General features: G+C 40.2%; 1 protein-coding gene across 2 annotated transcripts in view; it reads right to left on the bottom strand.

Moving 5' to 3' along the window:
* POLA1 (DNA polymerase alpha 1, catalytic subunit) overlaps positions 1-18,020 on the bottom strand; it is a 305,648-nt gene that overhangs the window by 47,123 nt on the left and 240,505 nt on the right. The window contains exon 37 of one of the 2 annotated variants that reach the window (XM_079911478.1): positions 6,525-6,614. The exons of the other annotated variant lie outside the window; for it this stretch is intronic. Coding sequence (XP_079767604.1) covers positions 6,598-6,614 — 17 coding nt within the window. The 3' untranslated portion in view covers positions 6,525-6,597. Of the gene's footprint in view, positions 1-6,524; positions 6,615-18,020 lie in introns of those variants that run through there. 2 annotated transcript variants of the gene reach the window in all.

Below are 18,020 nucleotides of genomic sequence, written 5' to 3'. Positions count from 1 at the left end.
TTGCAGCCTTTTTATTCAGTTGATAATTCAAATATTGTTTCTAATACAAATATATGGTTTATCATGCTTATTTATCACTAACTTGGTACACTTCATAATCGCATTACAACCCCACTGTGTACTGAATACCACTTACAGTTCGAAGTACTCAAGATAAGCATCGTTACTTTCAAGAGAAGATTGGCAGTAATTAAAGGTCTTACTTAGTAGTTGTTGGTAACCGTGGTTTTTTTTTTTTTTTTTTTGCGGTACGCGGACCCCTCACTGTTGTGGCCTCTCCCGTCGTGGAGCACAGGCTCCAGACGCGCAGGCTCAGCGGTCATGGCTCACGGGCCCAGCCGCTCCGCGGCACGTGGGACCTTCCCAGACCGGGGCACGAACCCGTGTCCCCTGCATCGGCAGGAGGACTCTCAACCACTGCGCCACCAGGGAAGCCCCAGTAACCATGTTTTTAAGGAGGTTAAAAAAAAAAAATAGAAAGTAGTATAGATATATTTAATTTGGTAATTGTATTTTATTAATGAGATCTATTTTGGATATATACTTTGGGGTTAAAACAAAGATGTGCTAAACTGTTATCAGTGTGATGCAAAAGAATGATATAGAAGTATTTTGTAATTCATCAATGAGAACCACTGAAACATCTGTGGACTAGAAGTATTTTGTAACTCATCAATGAGAACCACTGAAACATCTGTGGACTACATGGCATAAAACTAAATCATACCAGAACACTAATAATAATAATAAAAACAATAGTACTTTGCACTTACAAACCTCCTTCCAGGGGAATTACTCTTCTTAAACACACGTTATTTTTCCTTCTTTGAACAAATAAGACAACTAAATCAAAGAGTAATTAATGGTTTGCCCATGCCACAAAGTGAGTCAGTTGCAAACCAGGAATAGATTTTCTAACTTGTTCATTCTCTTGCAATTATACTGTGCAATGATTACTCTGTTATAGTGTGTCCTGCAGGTTACACCCAAGACATAGGTTATCTCCACATTTCATGTGGGCTTACTACATCCCCCCTCCTGCCCCAGCCTATTAATAACAGTACTGTTTACAGACCAACAGTGCCATTAAGATGTGTGCCTGCCTGCCGCTCCAGCGAGGGTCCCGCAGGGAGACAAGAACAGAGCAGACTACAAGCCTCTCAGCCACCCCCATCTCCCCACCTTCAGGCAGCTGTCCAGAGATGGCCTCCAGGCATACCGAGATATCATAAAAGCTGGTAAAACCAAATAACAAATTTTGAGTGCTCAGAGAAATTCAAAGATGGCAAGCTCATTAAAGAGTTAGAGCTGTGAACCACTAGAAAAACCCACAAGCAAAATGGCCAGCTGCTATGATCTGTATACAGGTTCTGGAGGGCAAGGAGTGGGTCCGGGCAGAGATGGTCCTCATGTGAAGTCCATCTGTGGACTTTTTGATTCATTCTATTAATAGAGTAGGGCGTCCATTTGATTTATATAACCTAAAGGTTCGAACAAGAAATTTCTAGCCTGGGATTTATGCCATCTCCTGAGGTGCATGGAATCACAGCCCAACTCTATTAGGAATTATCAGAAAGTAGGTAGATCTGGGTGGGAAATCAAGTCCATGTGGAGTGAGGAGAGGGCATGGGCTAAATGTCTGATGAATGTATAGATATACACGGATGGGAAAAGTTTCATCATACATTTGGAGGGTACGATGGCAAAGAGAGAAGAGAGGAGGGAGTCAGAAAACTATGCTATAAACATTAACATATTCTATAAGAAACAAAGTATTATGCTTCCACGCTAAAGTATTGTAGAAAACAATTTCACATACTATTTCTTAGGTGCCTATCAGGTGTAAGTTGCCACCAGACACAAAATAACATCTCAAGAATGGTCCCCATCCTCACAAAGTTATAATGCATGAGGGGCAGTGCTTAAGAGCTGCACAGAGTTTGGAGGACAAAGAGATCATTTTTAGCTGGGAGGCCTTAAAGGATAAACAGAATACCACAAGGGAGAGATAGGATTGGGGTGGGCGATGTAGGCAGGGGAAACTCATGAGCAGGGGGAGGTAGCCATGGTGGAGTCAAGGCCCGCCCAGGGAGGGGTCTAATCTGCAGGTGCCCCGGAGGTGCTGTCTCAATCCTTTTAGGCAAAAGGGGGGTAATCTGAAACCAACAGCCTGAGATAAGGCTGATCGGAGACTCTTTTCTAGCTCCAAGACCCCAATGCTGGGAAATGGGGCTAACCAAGCTATTTGTCCTGCCTGGAGACCCAAGGTAAGCCCAACTATGACTGTGGTGCCCAGACATGTCCTTCCAATGCCTCCAGGACTACCACCTGGTCCCACCTCCTTTGGCTGACAGGCAGCAATGTGAAACTGCAAAGGGCTGATCTACTAGGACAGAGGAGCTTTTTAAAATACACAGCCACTGGGGCCCCACCCCAGACCCTGCCAGATGGGCCCAGAGGTAAGGAGAAGACCACAGGAGGTGGGAAAGGTCCCAGAAATCCCAACTATGTAGACGCTTAAATGCCAGGGTTGGGATAGCTGCTACCTTGATACCTCCCAGTCACCCAGCTAGTCTCTCTGGGGATTCCCCACCCTCCACGGTGGCCCTTCCCTACTTTCATCATGTTAATGTTGAAAATAACAAGTGTTCTTATTGCCAATCTTGCTGAAATGCATTTATTTCATCTTCTCTCGTTACCAAAACCCAGTTTCTTCGAGCTTACTTTTCCCTAGCCCATTTTTTCTCTTTCGCTTTATTCTTGAATGCTGTATTAGCTCATATGGCACCATAAATGATTCCCTTATCGAAGAAATAATTCATGTGTTTGACCTCATTTTCCGTTCTACTGTCTATTTAAATTGTTATCTAGATACCAACCAATCTCCCTTTCTATATCAAAGTCATACTTAATACATATTTGACATGAAGCAATATTAAAGTTTGAAGAGTTTTACTAACTCTGAGATTCTCAATACTATGTGCATCAGAGTCACTGTGGAGCTTTTTAAGATACACAGTCACTGGGACCCCACCCCAGACCTACTGAACCAGATACCTGGCGGTGGCATCTGGGCACCTGTCATTTTAAAAAGTGTAAAAGATATACCCCGGTTGTTAAGAAGTAATGTGCTAAAGTATGTGATTAGGGAACTTGGGTTTGGCCAAATTTCTGCACACAAGTACAACTATTTTTTACCCTCCCTAGGAAACAGGCAACACTTATTACCGATAAGGGACATATGTAAACAACATGAAAATGATTTGTGGATTATTTGTTTCAACCTCTCCTATTAGTACTGACAGAATTGAATGACAGTCATCACGATTGATTTTAAGCCCCTTGAGAGTAGGAACCATGCCTGTTTCATACTGCAACCATCCAGCTGCAGTGTTGTGCCAGATGCTGGGAATACAAATATAAACAGAAAACATGGTCAATGAGAGGCTACAGAAACCAACTCAGATAGAGTAACAGTAATACTAAGGACCATCACAGTGGTTTGGATAAAGTGTTATTTTCCGAAATAATAAAACCAACTGACATTTACTGCATGTTTACTACGTGCCTGGCACTATTCTAGGCATTTTACATATCGCCCTGCTTCCATATTATCCCATTTAATTTGAACCCTACGAGGCAGGCCCTATATTCCTCCCAGCTGTACAGGGAAGGTGCACGGGGTTAAGTCACATGCCCCAAAGTTACTTATCTAGCAAGAGGTGGAAAGCCAAAACTTGAACTGGCCATTCCAGCTCGAGAGAGCAGGCTTTTAATCATTACCTTACACTGCCTTTCAGGAGCCTAGGTCAGCGCCCTTGGTGCTCAAAAAATGCTAGTGGAAGGAAGGAAGGAAGGAAGGAAGGAAGGAAGGAAGGGAGGGAGGGAGGGAGGGAGAAACAACAAATATTTACAGAGTGCTCCCACAGTGTGCCTGAAACCCTTCTCCCTAAGACTCCTGAACATTATAGACTAAAACCTATGATTGTTTGTATGATTCTTAAAAGCTTAGGAAAAAAAAAAAGTTATCTTTCCCTCCACTTCAGTAATGGGATCAGAAGTTAGGTTTCCATAGCTAACCCTTAAAACAGATCTCTTCACTTCTCTGCTCCTCTAGTTCCAATGAGCTTACATCATCTGGGAGCCAAACTAAAAATGACATTTTCAGGACATTGCTTCCAAGAATTTCCCACATGCCCTAGCATGTTACAGTGACACACTGCTGCAATGAGCAAGAAATTCTCTTAGAATTAGGCGAGGGCTTCCCTGGTGGCACAGTGGTTAGGAATACACCTGCCAATGCAGGGGACACGGGTTTGAGCCCTGGTCAGGGAAGATCCCACATGCCACGGAGCAACTAAGCCCGTGCACCACATCTACTGAGCCTGTGCTCTAAAGCCCGTGAGCCACAACTACTGAAGCCCGCGTGCCTAGAGCCCGTGCTCCGCAACAAGAGAAGCCACCGCAGTGAGAAGCTCACACACCGCAACGAAGAGTAGCCCCCGCTCGCCGCAACTAGAGAAAGCCCGCGCACAGCAACGAAGACCCAATGCAGCCAAAAATAAATAAATAAAATAAATAAATGCATTTAAAAAAAAGAATTAGGTGAAAAAGAGAGGCAAATCTAAAAATGATATTTCAGGTTGAAAGAAGGAAAAAAGTTTCCTGATTCAGCGCTAAGGGCTGCTGCCAACAGCTTGTTTTGTTCCCAAAGATCAGCACACAAAAGTTTCACAGAGCTGGAAGGAAAAGATTTGGATGCTAAGTTAGATGGGGGGTTGGGGGGGGGGCGTGATTCCCATCATTCCTTTGGGAGCAGTAGAAAAATAACAAAACCTCTATAAAAGAGATGAGCAAGTCTGCTGTGAAAGGAATGACCCCTCACATATAGCGAAAGCAATTTGCATCTACGGATCTCATTGGTATAAACGACCTCCTTCAAAGAGTGAAAACCTCAATGGAAAGCCACTATATACCCATGAAAGGCTTTGCCGGCTATTTGTTGAGCTGTATACAGACTAACAAACAGGAGTGGTTAACCTGGCACACCATGCACTATAGAGATTTTTTTTTAAGTAGGCTTAGTCAGCTAATCTTGTTGAGATTTCTCTCATACTACTGATTCCTTATTCTCAAAATAAATTAAGAGGCTTCATTCAAAATTCCCTGTGGTCTACCAGCTTGAGTTTGTTGGGTGTCTTTGATTGTCTCTTGTCTTCAGATTCCCTGCCTTGTCTCTTTAGATTTTGCTGTGCCCTTTGGTATTTCCCGTTAGTCCATGTCTGGAATAGCTAATTACACGGTAGCATAATTCCCGCTCGTACAACAAGGAATAGCAGAACCTTGCTAATTCACACCAATAACTGAAAGACTCCTGTGTAAGTTACTGAATTATGCAAATGAGCAATAAGTGAAGAAAGATGATTCAAAATTGTATTTCATTCATTTATTTTGACAAGTGTAGTTTAGCCTTAATTATTTTGAAAATTTCTTTGTAGCATACTAATAAATTTCCCGTGGCACATTTGTTAAAAGTGATAAAGCCTTTACTAAGAGAGACCAATGTGTGCTCTGTTGGATAATTTCCTGAAGACAAGCTCGATTTAGACCCTCCCTTTTATCTTGAATTTCACTGACTTTTAGCATCTACTTTTTTGGGGGCAAGACAATACATAATATACCAATAAAACATAGGGATAATTTTAGCAGTAAACATTTACTCCATAAACAGGTCCTACGTATGTCTAAACTTCCATCATGATGATAGTTTAAAAAATCAATCATGCTTCAAGTAAAACATTTTTACATTCTCTGGTCATAATGCTAATAGGATTTTATTTTTATCTTCTAAATAAAACTAATTCCATCTGTCATTCATCTCTTTTAATTCCTATTTCTGTTTTGTTTTGTCTTACCATACTTCTTTCTTTTAAAGTTAAAGATGTCTGTTTTAAGATAAGTGGATATATCACAGTATGTAACGTTTTCATGTCAAAATACTTACATTATTATATCTGAGTTAAATTATTTAAGATAGGAAAACACTTTGATACACTTCTGACAGATGTATCTTGCAGGATGGAATCAACTTCTTTCAAAGCAGCACCACTGGTTACAGTGTGGAGTGAAGAGCGAACAGCTTTCCAGCTTCCAGTCTTGAGCTTAAAGCTTCGCATAGACTACCCTCTTAATAAGTGCTTTTTACTAAACCTCCAATTCAAACGTGTTTTAAAAATCACCATGCATTTGTCAAATGAGGTTCTTTGATTTATAAAAGCTAGATCAGCAATAGAGCATTTAAAGAGTAGTGGAAAAGACAAAACTTAGTCTCAAACTTCACGCCAGCGTCTGTGCCGATTAAAATCTCATCTTTTCTTCAAGGCCCAATTCAGGTTCCATCTCCACTGGGAATCCTTCCCGGAGCTAAATGCAGAGATCCCACAGCACTTCATGCCATCCCCTTGTGTTAGAGTTATTTGCCTTCAGGTCGAAGTTTCCCTACTAGATTAAGAGCAGGGCAGCTGTGACACAGTGGAAACAAGGCTGGGCTCTCACACCACACAGCTCTGCTACGTCAGGAGGGTCGTTTCATCTCTTTCAGGTTGTTTTTTCATCTGAAAAAATGTCAACGATTTTATCTAATGGGAAATGTATAAGATAATAGATGTGACTGTTCTCCATAAAATATAAAGTCCTATAAAAAGTAGGTGCTGGGGCTTCCCTGGTGGCGCAGTGGTTGGGAGTCCGCCTGCCGATGCAGGGGACACGGGTTTGTGCCCCGGTCCGGGAGGATCCCACATGCCGCGGAGCGGGCTGGGCCCGTGAGCCATGGCCGCTGAGCCTGCGCGTCTGGAGCCTGTGCTCCGCAGCGGGAGAGGCCACGGCAGTGAGAGGTCCGCGTACCGCAAAAAAAAAAAAAAAAAAAAAAAAAAAAAAAAAAGTAGGTGCTTATAGGGTGAATTCGTGAATAAGAAAATGATCAGAAATATTATCACCTCTAAAACAGGACCCAGGTCTTGGTTATACTTGGGCCCTTTACATATCACACAAGGCAGAGACTCAGCAAACACTCATTGAATGAATTTTGGGGGGGCGGGGTGTGAAACAAGGAGAAACAGATAAAACCAGACTTACACACAGACCTGGTTTGGTGATCTTATTTGTGAGTTGGGTTTTATAATAATTTCTTAAAACAAGAAAAGTAAATCAGCGTCTAAAATTATTCTGCAAACCTATCTTTTTGTGAGCACAGCTGATTTAAGCCTTAAGCTCTAAGGGACAGTGCTAAGGCTAACAGGTTTCCCAGGGCCTTTACACGGGGAGAATGCAATCAATGTTAATTCAACTGAACTCCATGACAGACTACTAATTCCGTCTAGTTACTGTCCCGTTGGCCACAAAGTAAGAGAATACTGACGGGTCTGAATAAATTCATGACAACTATAAAAAGAACTACTCTAAGTATGAGAGGTAGTATTTATTATATGGACATGATAGTGCAGCAGCATAAAATAATAAATGGACACTGACTAATCACGTGCAAATCAACACCACATCTGGGCCTGCGGCTACTGAGTAACTGGAGATATCACAGGGACACAAACTTCAAAAGTTATGGCTGAAGCCCTTAGAGAATTATGAAAAATTTAAAGAATTACAGAGGATAATGAAAACATATGCCAATTTCTATGAAAAGCCAGAAAGCAAAGCAAATTAAAACCAAACAAAAAAACCCAGTCAGTTTAAACATTATGTCAGGTTAAAAATTAAATCTGCACTGTAATCGGAAAGGTGAGGACTACACAAAAACACTTAACTTTTAACCATTAGAGGCTATTCAGATATGGCGCATGCAATTGGTAAAAACAACAACAACAAACAAAAACAAGATGAAGAAGATGCATGAGAAGCAAGTGCTGTCTCTTATAAACATAAAAGGAGCATAAACATTTCTGAAAAGAAACATTATCACGACAAAGTTAAGGCAAATAAGAAATGATGGAGACATTAAATTCTGGCCTAAGTAAATGAGCAAAGATTCCCAAGAGGAAAAGAATATGCAATTTAAAAATAATCCCAAACTACTAGAGAAAAAAAACCAGAGTCAGACCGAACCTGTTTAAATCCCAAATATCTCTGAGAGCAGGAAATAATTCTGGATGACTATAAACCCTCTAATTTGCTTGAAGCAAACGGGGCTGGTGTTTTCATTTCTTTCACTGACTTTTTTGTTTAAGGTCACATTTATTACAAATTTTAGCTGGTATTAAAAAGTCACAAAGTCAATAGCTGATAAAACCACAAAGTGTGCTTCTTTAGAAAGAGTTAAGAACAACAACAACAACAAAAGGGAATGTCACATGCTTTTCAGACTACAGACCTTTTAATGTTTACGGCTGCATTTTTAAAAGAAGTAACTGTTATATTTTACGTGGTTGATTCAATACACTTCTAGCGAGAAGCACTAATTTTGAGGGGAAGAAATTTTAGTGTAACTATATCTAACCCAAGTGCTTTATTTAGGTCATGTTATAACAGATTATTATAGATGTTATACAAATATCGATAATTTAATATTCCTGAAACTTAGAGTACATTCTATCTTGATAGTTACAGGATCTACTCTCTTCTCGGCCATGAGTATTATAAGCCTTTTCCTCCTAATTAATCTGCAATTAATTCAACCAACCTCTAATTAGTTTTCTACAACTTTACCCTACTTAGGCAACAAAGCAGTCTCTAGACTGGGTTTTAAACCTGGGCTAAAATAGACTCCTACAGACCAAAAATGGTTCTGGGATTTCTCTTTGTAGTGTAATTTAGATGTCATATCTAATTTGCTGTCATGACTATTGTTTCACTGTGCAATTTGTATGTCGTTTTGAATGGTAGACATCATAGCTTTATTGAATTAAACCTTCCGTCTTTAGGGTCTGATGTTACATGTTTGTGTGTGTATGTTTATGTCTCAAAAGCTCCTTTTGACATCAAGTAATAGTAGAAAAGGATTATGCTCTTTTGATATGTTTGTTCCCATCTTGGTAAATATAAACACAAACTGGTGGGGAAAAGCCCTCTTCAAACTAAAGAAACAGAATTTTAAATAATAATAATATTACTCCTCCTCCTCCTATTATTATTATTTTAAAGACAGAGATAGCTAAATAAGCCATTCACATTACAGAAGTATAGAAGGCCTGGCTGTTTTGTAACCTTAATGGCTTGATTGTCAATTCTATTAACATTCTTTCCCGAGAACTGTCCTTTTCATTGACAGTTTTTGTGATGCTACCTCAAACGTAAGATATTACTCTTACCACAATTCCATAAACACAAAGAAATTCAAACGCACCCTGGCTTTAACTCGTAAGGAACAGAGGCCATCTTACCTCTATTGCAATACGCAGTTTAGTGTTAGTCTGTAACTGTCCTTCTTCTCCTGGCCTTTGGGTTCAAGTTCTAAACTAAAGTCAGGCCTAAGACTAACCACGGAAAGCCTTCCAGTAGACCACTGGAATAGATAGCCTTTTAAGTAATTTTTAGTGCATGAAATTTCATAAAGTTTTTACTAGATAATTACACTTCCTGATTTTGTAATTAGTGGAAGTACATGCAATTACATAATAATTATGATAGTAATTACGTAATTAAGATGTATAATTATGTAGTAAAAAACATCATGGAAATAAAACCATGTACTGTGTAAGCACAATACATTTTAAAAGTAAATTCACTAGCTCAACTGTTCAAAAATACTTTTCTTCAAAATAAAGTGATTAGCTCACATTATGGTGTAACTGCTTGAAAATTATTTATTATTTTTTCCCTCGTTGGTGATAGAAGTATATATCTTTTAAAGGACATGAAAAAAATCTTATCAGGTTTTCCCGGCTCTCAAACACTCAAAAAATGACAATATGTTTTGCAAATGAAGACCATCAACCACAGCATTATCACCTAGATAATGCCCTTGTTTGTGCTGCTGTGCTTGTCACTACAAAAGGAACAAGGAACCTGCTCATTGAAAAGACATACTAGGAAAGGATTTTACAAAACTTGTAACACATCTGTTATCACAGCATGCTTGTGAGTCCACTTCTACATAAAAGTGCAAAACTTGAGTGCATATTTACAGAAATGGGCTTAAAGAAAAGGCACGTTATTAGAATCTGGAAGTTTGTTGCCCAAACACATGGCAGCTTTGTCATATACAACTTTCGCTATCCTAAAGAGGATAACAGAAAATATACAGAGACAAGACACCTCCACTACGGGCAAAGCAACTATGATGACAATTCCCTGGAAAATGTAGTTTCTCTTCTGTCACACTGTAAAGTTGTCTTTCGTTAAACAACAAAACAGAAACAAAATTAGCAGTAATCAGAGAGAAAAGCAAAGCAGTACGAAGGGGCTCCAGGCTGCCACAGGAAAATACCAACTTTGTCATTCTTGTACTGAGCATAAAAATACAACAGAAAAGTCAGCAACAGTAGGAAAAGTAAATGCCAAAGTAAATTCTGTAGTTCCAAAATTAAGAAATAGAATCTTGTTTTCATTTCAAAAAAATTCTAGTTCGATGCCTTGAAATCTTTACAAGCATACTAAATCAATGTTGTAATGAGACCCAGAATGTGGTGACTGGTGGGCACATACAGAGTAACCCTTGTATGAAGTGGCTATAGAGCTACATTCCAGTTTTCTCTTTTATGAGCCACTCATCTTGAGAAGCTGAAAGCCATTCTGAAAATCTTAATTTACTTCTCCGTTGTTCCTTCTAGTTACGAAGAAACAAAGTGGAGGAACTCATGCTTTCTTGCTTTCCCCCCTCTCCTAGCTCTTCTCAGGCTACTACATTTTTAAGCTTAATTACAGAATATATTTCAGAAGCCTAGGCTGTCATGCCAATTCCACCTGAAACCTGGCTAGGCCTTCTGTGTTCTGCCCATTTGTCATTGTAAAGTTTTGCCAAAAGGATGGCCCCAATCAATGGATGAATAGAATGGAAGTAGGCTTTAGTTACTAAGGAGAGTGTCTTGAATCAGTGCTTCTCAAACTTTAATATGCCCAGGAATCACCTGGGAATCTTGTTAAAATGCAGATACTGATGCGGTAGGTCTGGGGAGGACCTGATATTTTGCGTTCCTAACAAGTTCCCAGGTGATGCCGACACTGCTGGTATACTGATCACTCTCTGAGTAATAAGGCATTATGTTTGATTTGGAAAAAAATGCAGGGAGAAAAAAGCTGACCTGGGTTCATCTGTATGTTATTTTTTTCCTCAACTGCTAAACTACTGGAATCATTATTTCAAGTTGAACAAAACATTTCTTTGTAAAATTTCAGTTCTTATAATTTGTTTCTTGTTATAAAAGCAGTACATGCCCAGATTATATAAAGAAGAAAATAAAAATTATCTATAATCCACCCACAGATAACAGCTGTAAACAATTCTAGTGTTTCTTACTAACTTTTCCACCTTGCATATAAACTACAAATTAGAATCATAATGGTTACTTAGTTTTGGACTTTGACCTTATATTGTTAGTATTTCTCTAAGTCATTAAAGATTGAAACTACATAATGTCTAACAATAACAACACTCCCCTAAAGCTCAGGATTATATGAACCACTTTTTCTATCATCAAAATTCTTTATGTGGTTCTACAATCACTTCCTAATCATGAATTGTTCTGAACTGCCACGTTAGAGTCTCCCACGATAAAAATTCACTTAAACTAAAGAAAGTTAAAAAGAAAAACCCAAAACCTCAGATCATTTTTTATTCGTAAGAAAATGAAACAAAAGGAAAATGGACTGCCCATTTCAAAATCAGTTTCTTTAACGAAAATGTTTTTCACAGTTATAAAAAACATAACTTTAAGAAGACCAAATTGGTACTTAAGTGAAATTCTACCTTTACTTTTATATGTATTTGGTAGGTATGAATTGTTTTGTGTATGCTCTGTTATTATTTATTAAAAACAGAGAAAAGGTTCATTTCTAAAATTCAGTGGAATAACCCATAAGAAGAACTGGATCAGACAGGGTGTCTGACACAGCCTTCTTCTTAATGCCTCCTGAGGCTTTAACAAAGTAAATTCTAAGAATGTCAACTGGCTTAGAGAGGACTCCAGCGGCTCTTTGCTACTTGTATTTCAGTACTTCTAGCAATGATATAACTCTTTCACTTTCGCTTTAGCAGTTTAGGAAGAGTAGAAATCCTTAACATTGAAAAGGGAGCTGTCTTAAACCCTCAGAAATCTCCAAATTCCCATATGCACTAAAGCATATAATTTTTTCCCATACAACTCTTATTTTCTGGCAAACCCCCCCCAAAACAAAAAGAAAAACCCCAAAACCAAACAACAGCAAAAACCCAAAAAACAAAACACTAAACCACCAAAAGAGTTTTTTAGATTCCTTAGCTTTTCAGTACTAGCTGTTGTCTCTCTTTGGGGGCCCTGTTTTCCACAAGGTAATACAATCATTACCACTTCATGAGTGTAACTAGTTGGCCGATAGCAAGCAGAGAACAGGACTCTGGCAGTGTGGGTGAGGGGCAGGCACCCAGGCTCACTCACTAGTTAAGTGACTTGACATCCTTTTGATTCAATTCAAATTTGGCATCAGCAAAATGAGAGCTACGACGTCACTCATCTTCAGTTATCACTTGCAAAGAGTTGAAATGACAGATATTAAATCTGAAAATGTCAAGGAAATTTCCTGACATTAATTTATGGCACACCTGAGTCATGCGAGCAATACAGGAGATTGGAGAACTTTCCAGCACACTGCCATTCATGGACAGAAGTAATTCCTAGGACTCACTCCTCCACAGTTTTTCAAAGTGCTTGTGTGACCTTATTTTGCACTAAGAATTCATTCAACAAATATTTACTGAGCTGGCTCCCATAGGCAAAGCACAGATCAACAAGGTACAACCCTTTGCCTCCATGAACTCAGTGGAAGAGAAAGTCAAAACAATTCAGGGGCTTCCCTGGTGGCGCAGTGGTTGAGAATCTGCCTGCTAATGCAGGGGACATGGGTTCAAGCCCTGGTCTGGGAGGATCCCACATGCCACGGAGCAACTAGGCCCGTGAGCCACAACTACTGAGCCTGCGCGCCTGGAGCTTGTGCTCCGCAACAAGAGAGGCCGTGACAGTGAGAGGCCTGCGCACCGCGATGAAGAGTGGCCCCCGGTTGCCACAACTAGAGAAAGCCCTCGCACAGAAACGAAGACCCAACACAGCAAAAATAAATAAATAAATTAAGAACATTTCGTAAAATCTTAAAAAAAAACCAAAAAAACAATTCAGGACCAGTCCTACAAGAAGGGCATTTCACAGGGTGCTATGGGAATGCAAAGGAAGGAAGCTTATACTACATTAAATTTCTTCACCAATATAATGGGGCACAATCCACTGCTACCTCATGGGGCTGTTGTGAGGACCTGTGTGAGACATCTGAAAGGATGACAGGAAACTATAAAGTACCTTACATAGGGTCAGCCTAGTTTTGGTGACACTAACGGAAACAACAAATACCCACAGACGTTACCATCAGGTATAAAGAAAATACAAAAGAAGAGCGATGGTAACAAGAAAAGTTTAAGAAAAGACTGGCAAAACAAGCCGGTGAGAACAAAGCTTGAGAGGGGAAGTGGCTGGGAGATCTCACCATGCTGAGAGGAGTGAGCAGCTCGGCCCCTGACAGGGGCTGCCCAGTAGGCTGTGGCCCTCAGGCCGCTCATGGGCCTTTGAAAGAAGTAGGGGTGACCTGAAGTATAGTCCTTCTGGGCCTAAAGGGACTCCACTGAGAAACTGGGCTTCCTGACAGATGCTTTTCAAAAGTCCACAGTTAAAGCACCATCCTTTTGCAAACATTTATACCATAGCTCCAATTCCTTTCTTCAACACAGAGTCCTCAATCCTGGTGTTCCTATTCTGGCAGGACTAATAGAACATTCACCAAGACGACCATGTGTTATGGGCTGAACTGTATACCCCCCACCCCCAAAGTCATATCAAAGAGGGGTTGAAGTCCTAACCCCCAGTACCTCAGAATGTGACTATATTTGGAGATAGAGCCTTTAAAGGGGTAATTAAGTTGAAATGGGACACAGAAAGGTACAGAGGGAGGACCATGTGAAGACAGGGAGAAAACGGCCATCTACAAGCCAAAGAGGCCTCAGAAGAAGAAACCCTTCTGATACCTTGATCTCAGACTTCTAGCCTCCAGAACAATCAGGAAATACATTCTGTTGCTGAAGCGACCCAGTCTGTGGTAATGTGCTATGGCAGGTGTAGCAGACTAATACACCATCCTACTACGAATAGCTGACGCAGAATAAGGGGAGCTAAGCATCTGGTAAGAGAGAACAGGAACAGAAAAAAAGTGGTTTTTCTGCTTTTGTTTCTAGGAATACGGAAAGATCAAACATTAAAGTGAAAAGGCAATTAGTGTTCAAAAGAATAAAAAGACAAGCCACAGACTGGGGTAAAATATCTGCCAAAGACACATCTGATAAAAGACCGTTACCCAAAATATACAAAGAGCTCTTAAATAAGAAAACAAACAACCCGACTAAAAAAATGGGCCAAAGACACTTCACCGAAGAAGACATACAAATGGCAAATAAGCATATGAAAAGATGCTCCACATCGTATGCCATCAGGGAAATGCCAGTTGAAACAACACTGAGATGCCGCTACACAACTATCAGAATGGCTAAAATCCGGAACACTGACACCAACACCACCAAGCGCTGGGGAGGCTGTGGAGCTACAGGAACAGCCATTCACTGCTGGCTGGAAAATAACGTGGTACAGCCACTTTGGAAGTCAGTTTCTCAGTGTTTTACAAAAATAAACATCAAATGATCTAGCAACTGCGTTCCTTGGTGTTTACCCAAAGGAGTTGAAAACATGTCTGCACAAAAACCTGTTCATGGATGTTTATAGCAGCTTATTCATAACTGCTGAAATCTAGAAGCTACTAAGACGTCCCTCAGTAGGTGAACTGATAAATAAACTGTGGTACATCCAGACAATGCAATATTATTTAGCGCTAAAAACAAATGAGCTACCAAGTCAGGAAAAGACAGAGGAAACTTAAAATGCATCTTACTAAGTGAAAGAAGCCAATCTGAAAAAGCTACATACTATGTGATTCCAATCACATGACATTTTGGAAAAGGCAAAACTATGGAGACAGTAAAAAAAACAGACAAACAGGGCTTCCCTGGTGGCGCAGTGGTTGAGAGTCCGCCTGCCGATGCGGGGGACACGGGTTCGTGCTCCGATCCGGGAAGATCCCACGTGCCGCGGAGCGGCTGGGCCCGTGAGCCATGGCCGCTGAGCCTGTGCGTCCGGAGCCTGTGCTCCGCAACGGGAGAGGCCACAACAGTGAGAGGCCCGTGTACCGCAACAAACAAATTCAGCTGTTGCCAGGAGTTATGGGGAGGGAGGGGTGATTAGGAGTAGCACAGAGGATTTTTAGGGCAGTGAAACTACTGTGTATGATACTGTAACGGTGTTCGCATGTCATCATACATTTGTCCAAACTCACACAGTGTCTCATAGTGAACCCTATGGTAAACCATGGACTGTGGGTGATAACGATGTGTCAGTGTAGGTTCATCAAATGCCCCACTCTGGTGGGGGATGCTGATAATGAGGGAGGCTGTGCATGTGTGGGGGCAGGGGGTACATGGGAAATCTCTGTACCTGCTGTTCAACTTTGCTGTGAACCTATAGCTGCTCTAAAAAATAAAGTCTATTAAGAAAGGCAGTTAGTGGATCCCTTTCTTTGTTTCCAAAACAATTTGACCAGATCAGTGGTTTATCACACTTAACTGTATCTGAATCTTTCGGTCTGCAAAGGACTCTAAGCTCCTCCAGGGCAGGGAGCATTGGCCATCTTTGTTTTTCTGACATCTGGGATGGCACTCAAGAAATAATAGAAAATATATACACACTGCTTTTATCGTTGCCAAATAAATAAAAAAAGGCTCAGTTGAGAAAAGTCGGAGACTCTTTTTCCTCTTTTTTTAAGCAGACTTAATTTAGACAATTGGGCAAAGATGTGAATTGATTCATGTCTCCCCCAAACAGTTCACTTATCACTACTCAGGCCAAGGCCCCCCTGGGATGAGGCAGCCGAATGGGACCATTACGTGCTGCCATCATGGAAATGGATTTTTACTTCATATATTGCCACTATGTTCCTCTAAAACTTCTTTTGGATCTATTATGCTATCTATGTACATTCTGGAGCAGTTACAATCCCACAGAAGTCCTTGGACTTTCTGCCAAAGTCCCACAGAAATAAGATTTTAAAAATGTTATGTAGTTATGGTGAATATGAAGTGGATACTTCACCAAAGTGAGTCCCTTACCATCTTAAAGGAAAGGGAAAACTATCAAATGGGGTTAATTCACATTATGGACTAATGGCCTGTAAACCTTTGTTTGAAAAGCAAAGCACAGGAAAAAGCTTTGACAAGAGCTACTTTTCACCATAAAAATAAACCTCTTTCCAATAATTTGTGGGTTTTTTCCAAGTTAAATTGCCAAATTTCAAACACAGATTAAAACCACAATCCAGTTACAACCTCTAAAATATGGGCTTTATAATGGAAATGGTAAAACTATCCTAGCGAAGGAAATGTTGCTAGGTATCAACAGTAAAGGAGAGTCTATGGTAAATACTTTATGCGCCAGTTTCAGGGCACTTGTTGGCAGACGATACTTAGATTCCATTCTCAATAATATAACTGTGTGTAACGACTGTCATTGTTCACAGGACTTTTGATGTTAACATCTATTGGTGTTCTGGCCTTGGTCCAAATTGAATAAATATATTTGCCCTCTGGATCCCACAGATTTTCAATTCATTTTAACAGCAAATCTCCCTTGAATGGCAAATCAGAAAGAAGAGAGCACTTCACTCCAACTTATAAAGTGAGAAGTGAATTTTACATGTTACATTAATTTACACTTATGGGAGTTTCCCCTGTAACTGTTCACTTATGGACTGTAAGAATATTCTTGTTCTCCAATTGTCCCCTATGGATTACAACCTGTGTTCAATTCTCTCGTACTTAGAAACTATCCAAATCATGTGTTCAGAACTGTCTGTGGGGACTTTCTAAAAAGTTGAACTTCCCAAACTCTACCCCACACCTTCCGAACTGGAATTTCTGGGTGTAGGATCCATAGACTTGCACTATTATATGCCAACAGGTGACTTGCAGGCAAGACTGTATCAAATATTCCTTGTTAGAAAACGTCTGCTCTTGGACTACGGGTAAGCATGACCCAGTGCTTTAGTTTATATCCCACCACTAACACCCTAACACCACTTAGCATTACCGAATGATGTGAGAACGTCCAGACCATGTAAATTTCTGCTAATTCACTCATTCCAAAAATGCAATTTAGGAATAATAAATAAGCAGAAGGTCAAAGGAAGAATAGTTTCACTAATTAACACTCAATAAATAAAACAAAAGGCTCTTGAAACATTTCATGAAGTTCTTTCTGTCAGACAGGCATTTTGTACCCTTCTTTTGCTTTATTTTCTTTGGGCTTCTGACATGTAAAAGAACGAGCCAGTAATTCACTCCATGCCGTTTTGGCCCTGAACTCCCAGATAGCGTATTTATTAGAATCAACTGACAAAAAAGTGTCATGATTCTTAAACTTGTGAAATAGAACTAGAGTAAATAGCGTGAGTGTACAGATTCTATCAACACTGCTCCACTTTTGTCAAGCAAGAATCTTCCAAGTGACTACTCTGTTATCTCCTATTTTCGGGGATGGCAGCATACACTCCTTGATGTTCTCTAAAAAGCTGGGGTAAGTCTCCAGTGACTTTCCAGATCACTTCTACAAGTCTCCGAGTCACTGGACTTTTTGAAAACTGCTGATCATTCAGCCCTTCAGATAAGAATTTTGGAAATGTCTGGAAGAGGAATCTGTCCCCTAGGAATCTAAGAACATCTAGGGAACAATCTGGAT

Source organism: Stenella coeruleoalba (assembly GCF_951394435.1).
Source record: "Stenella coeruleoalba genome assembly, chromosome: X".
Lineage (NCBI taxonomy): Eukaryota > Metazoa > Chordata > Mammalia > Artiodactyla > Delphinidae > Stenella > Stenella coeruleoalba.
This window is presented reverse-complemented; position numbering and strand designations above follow the sequence as displayed.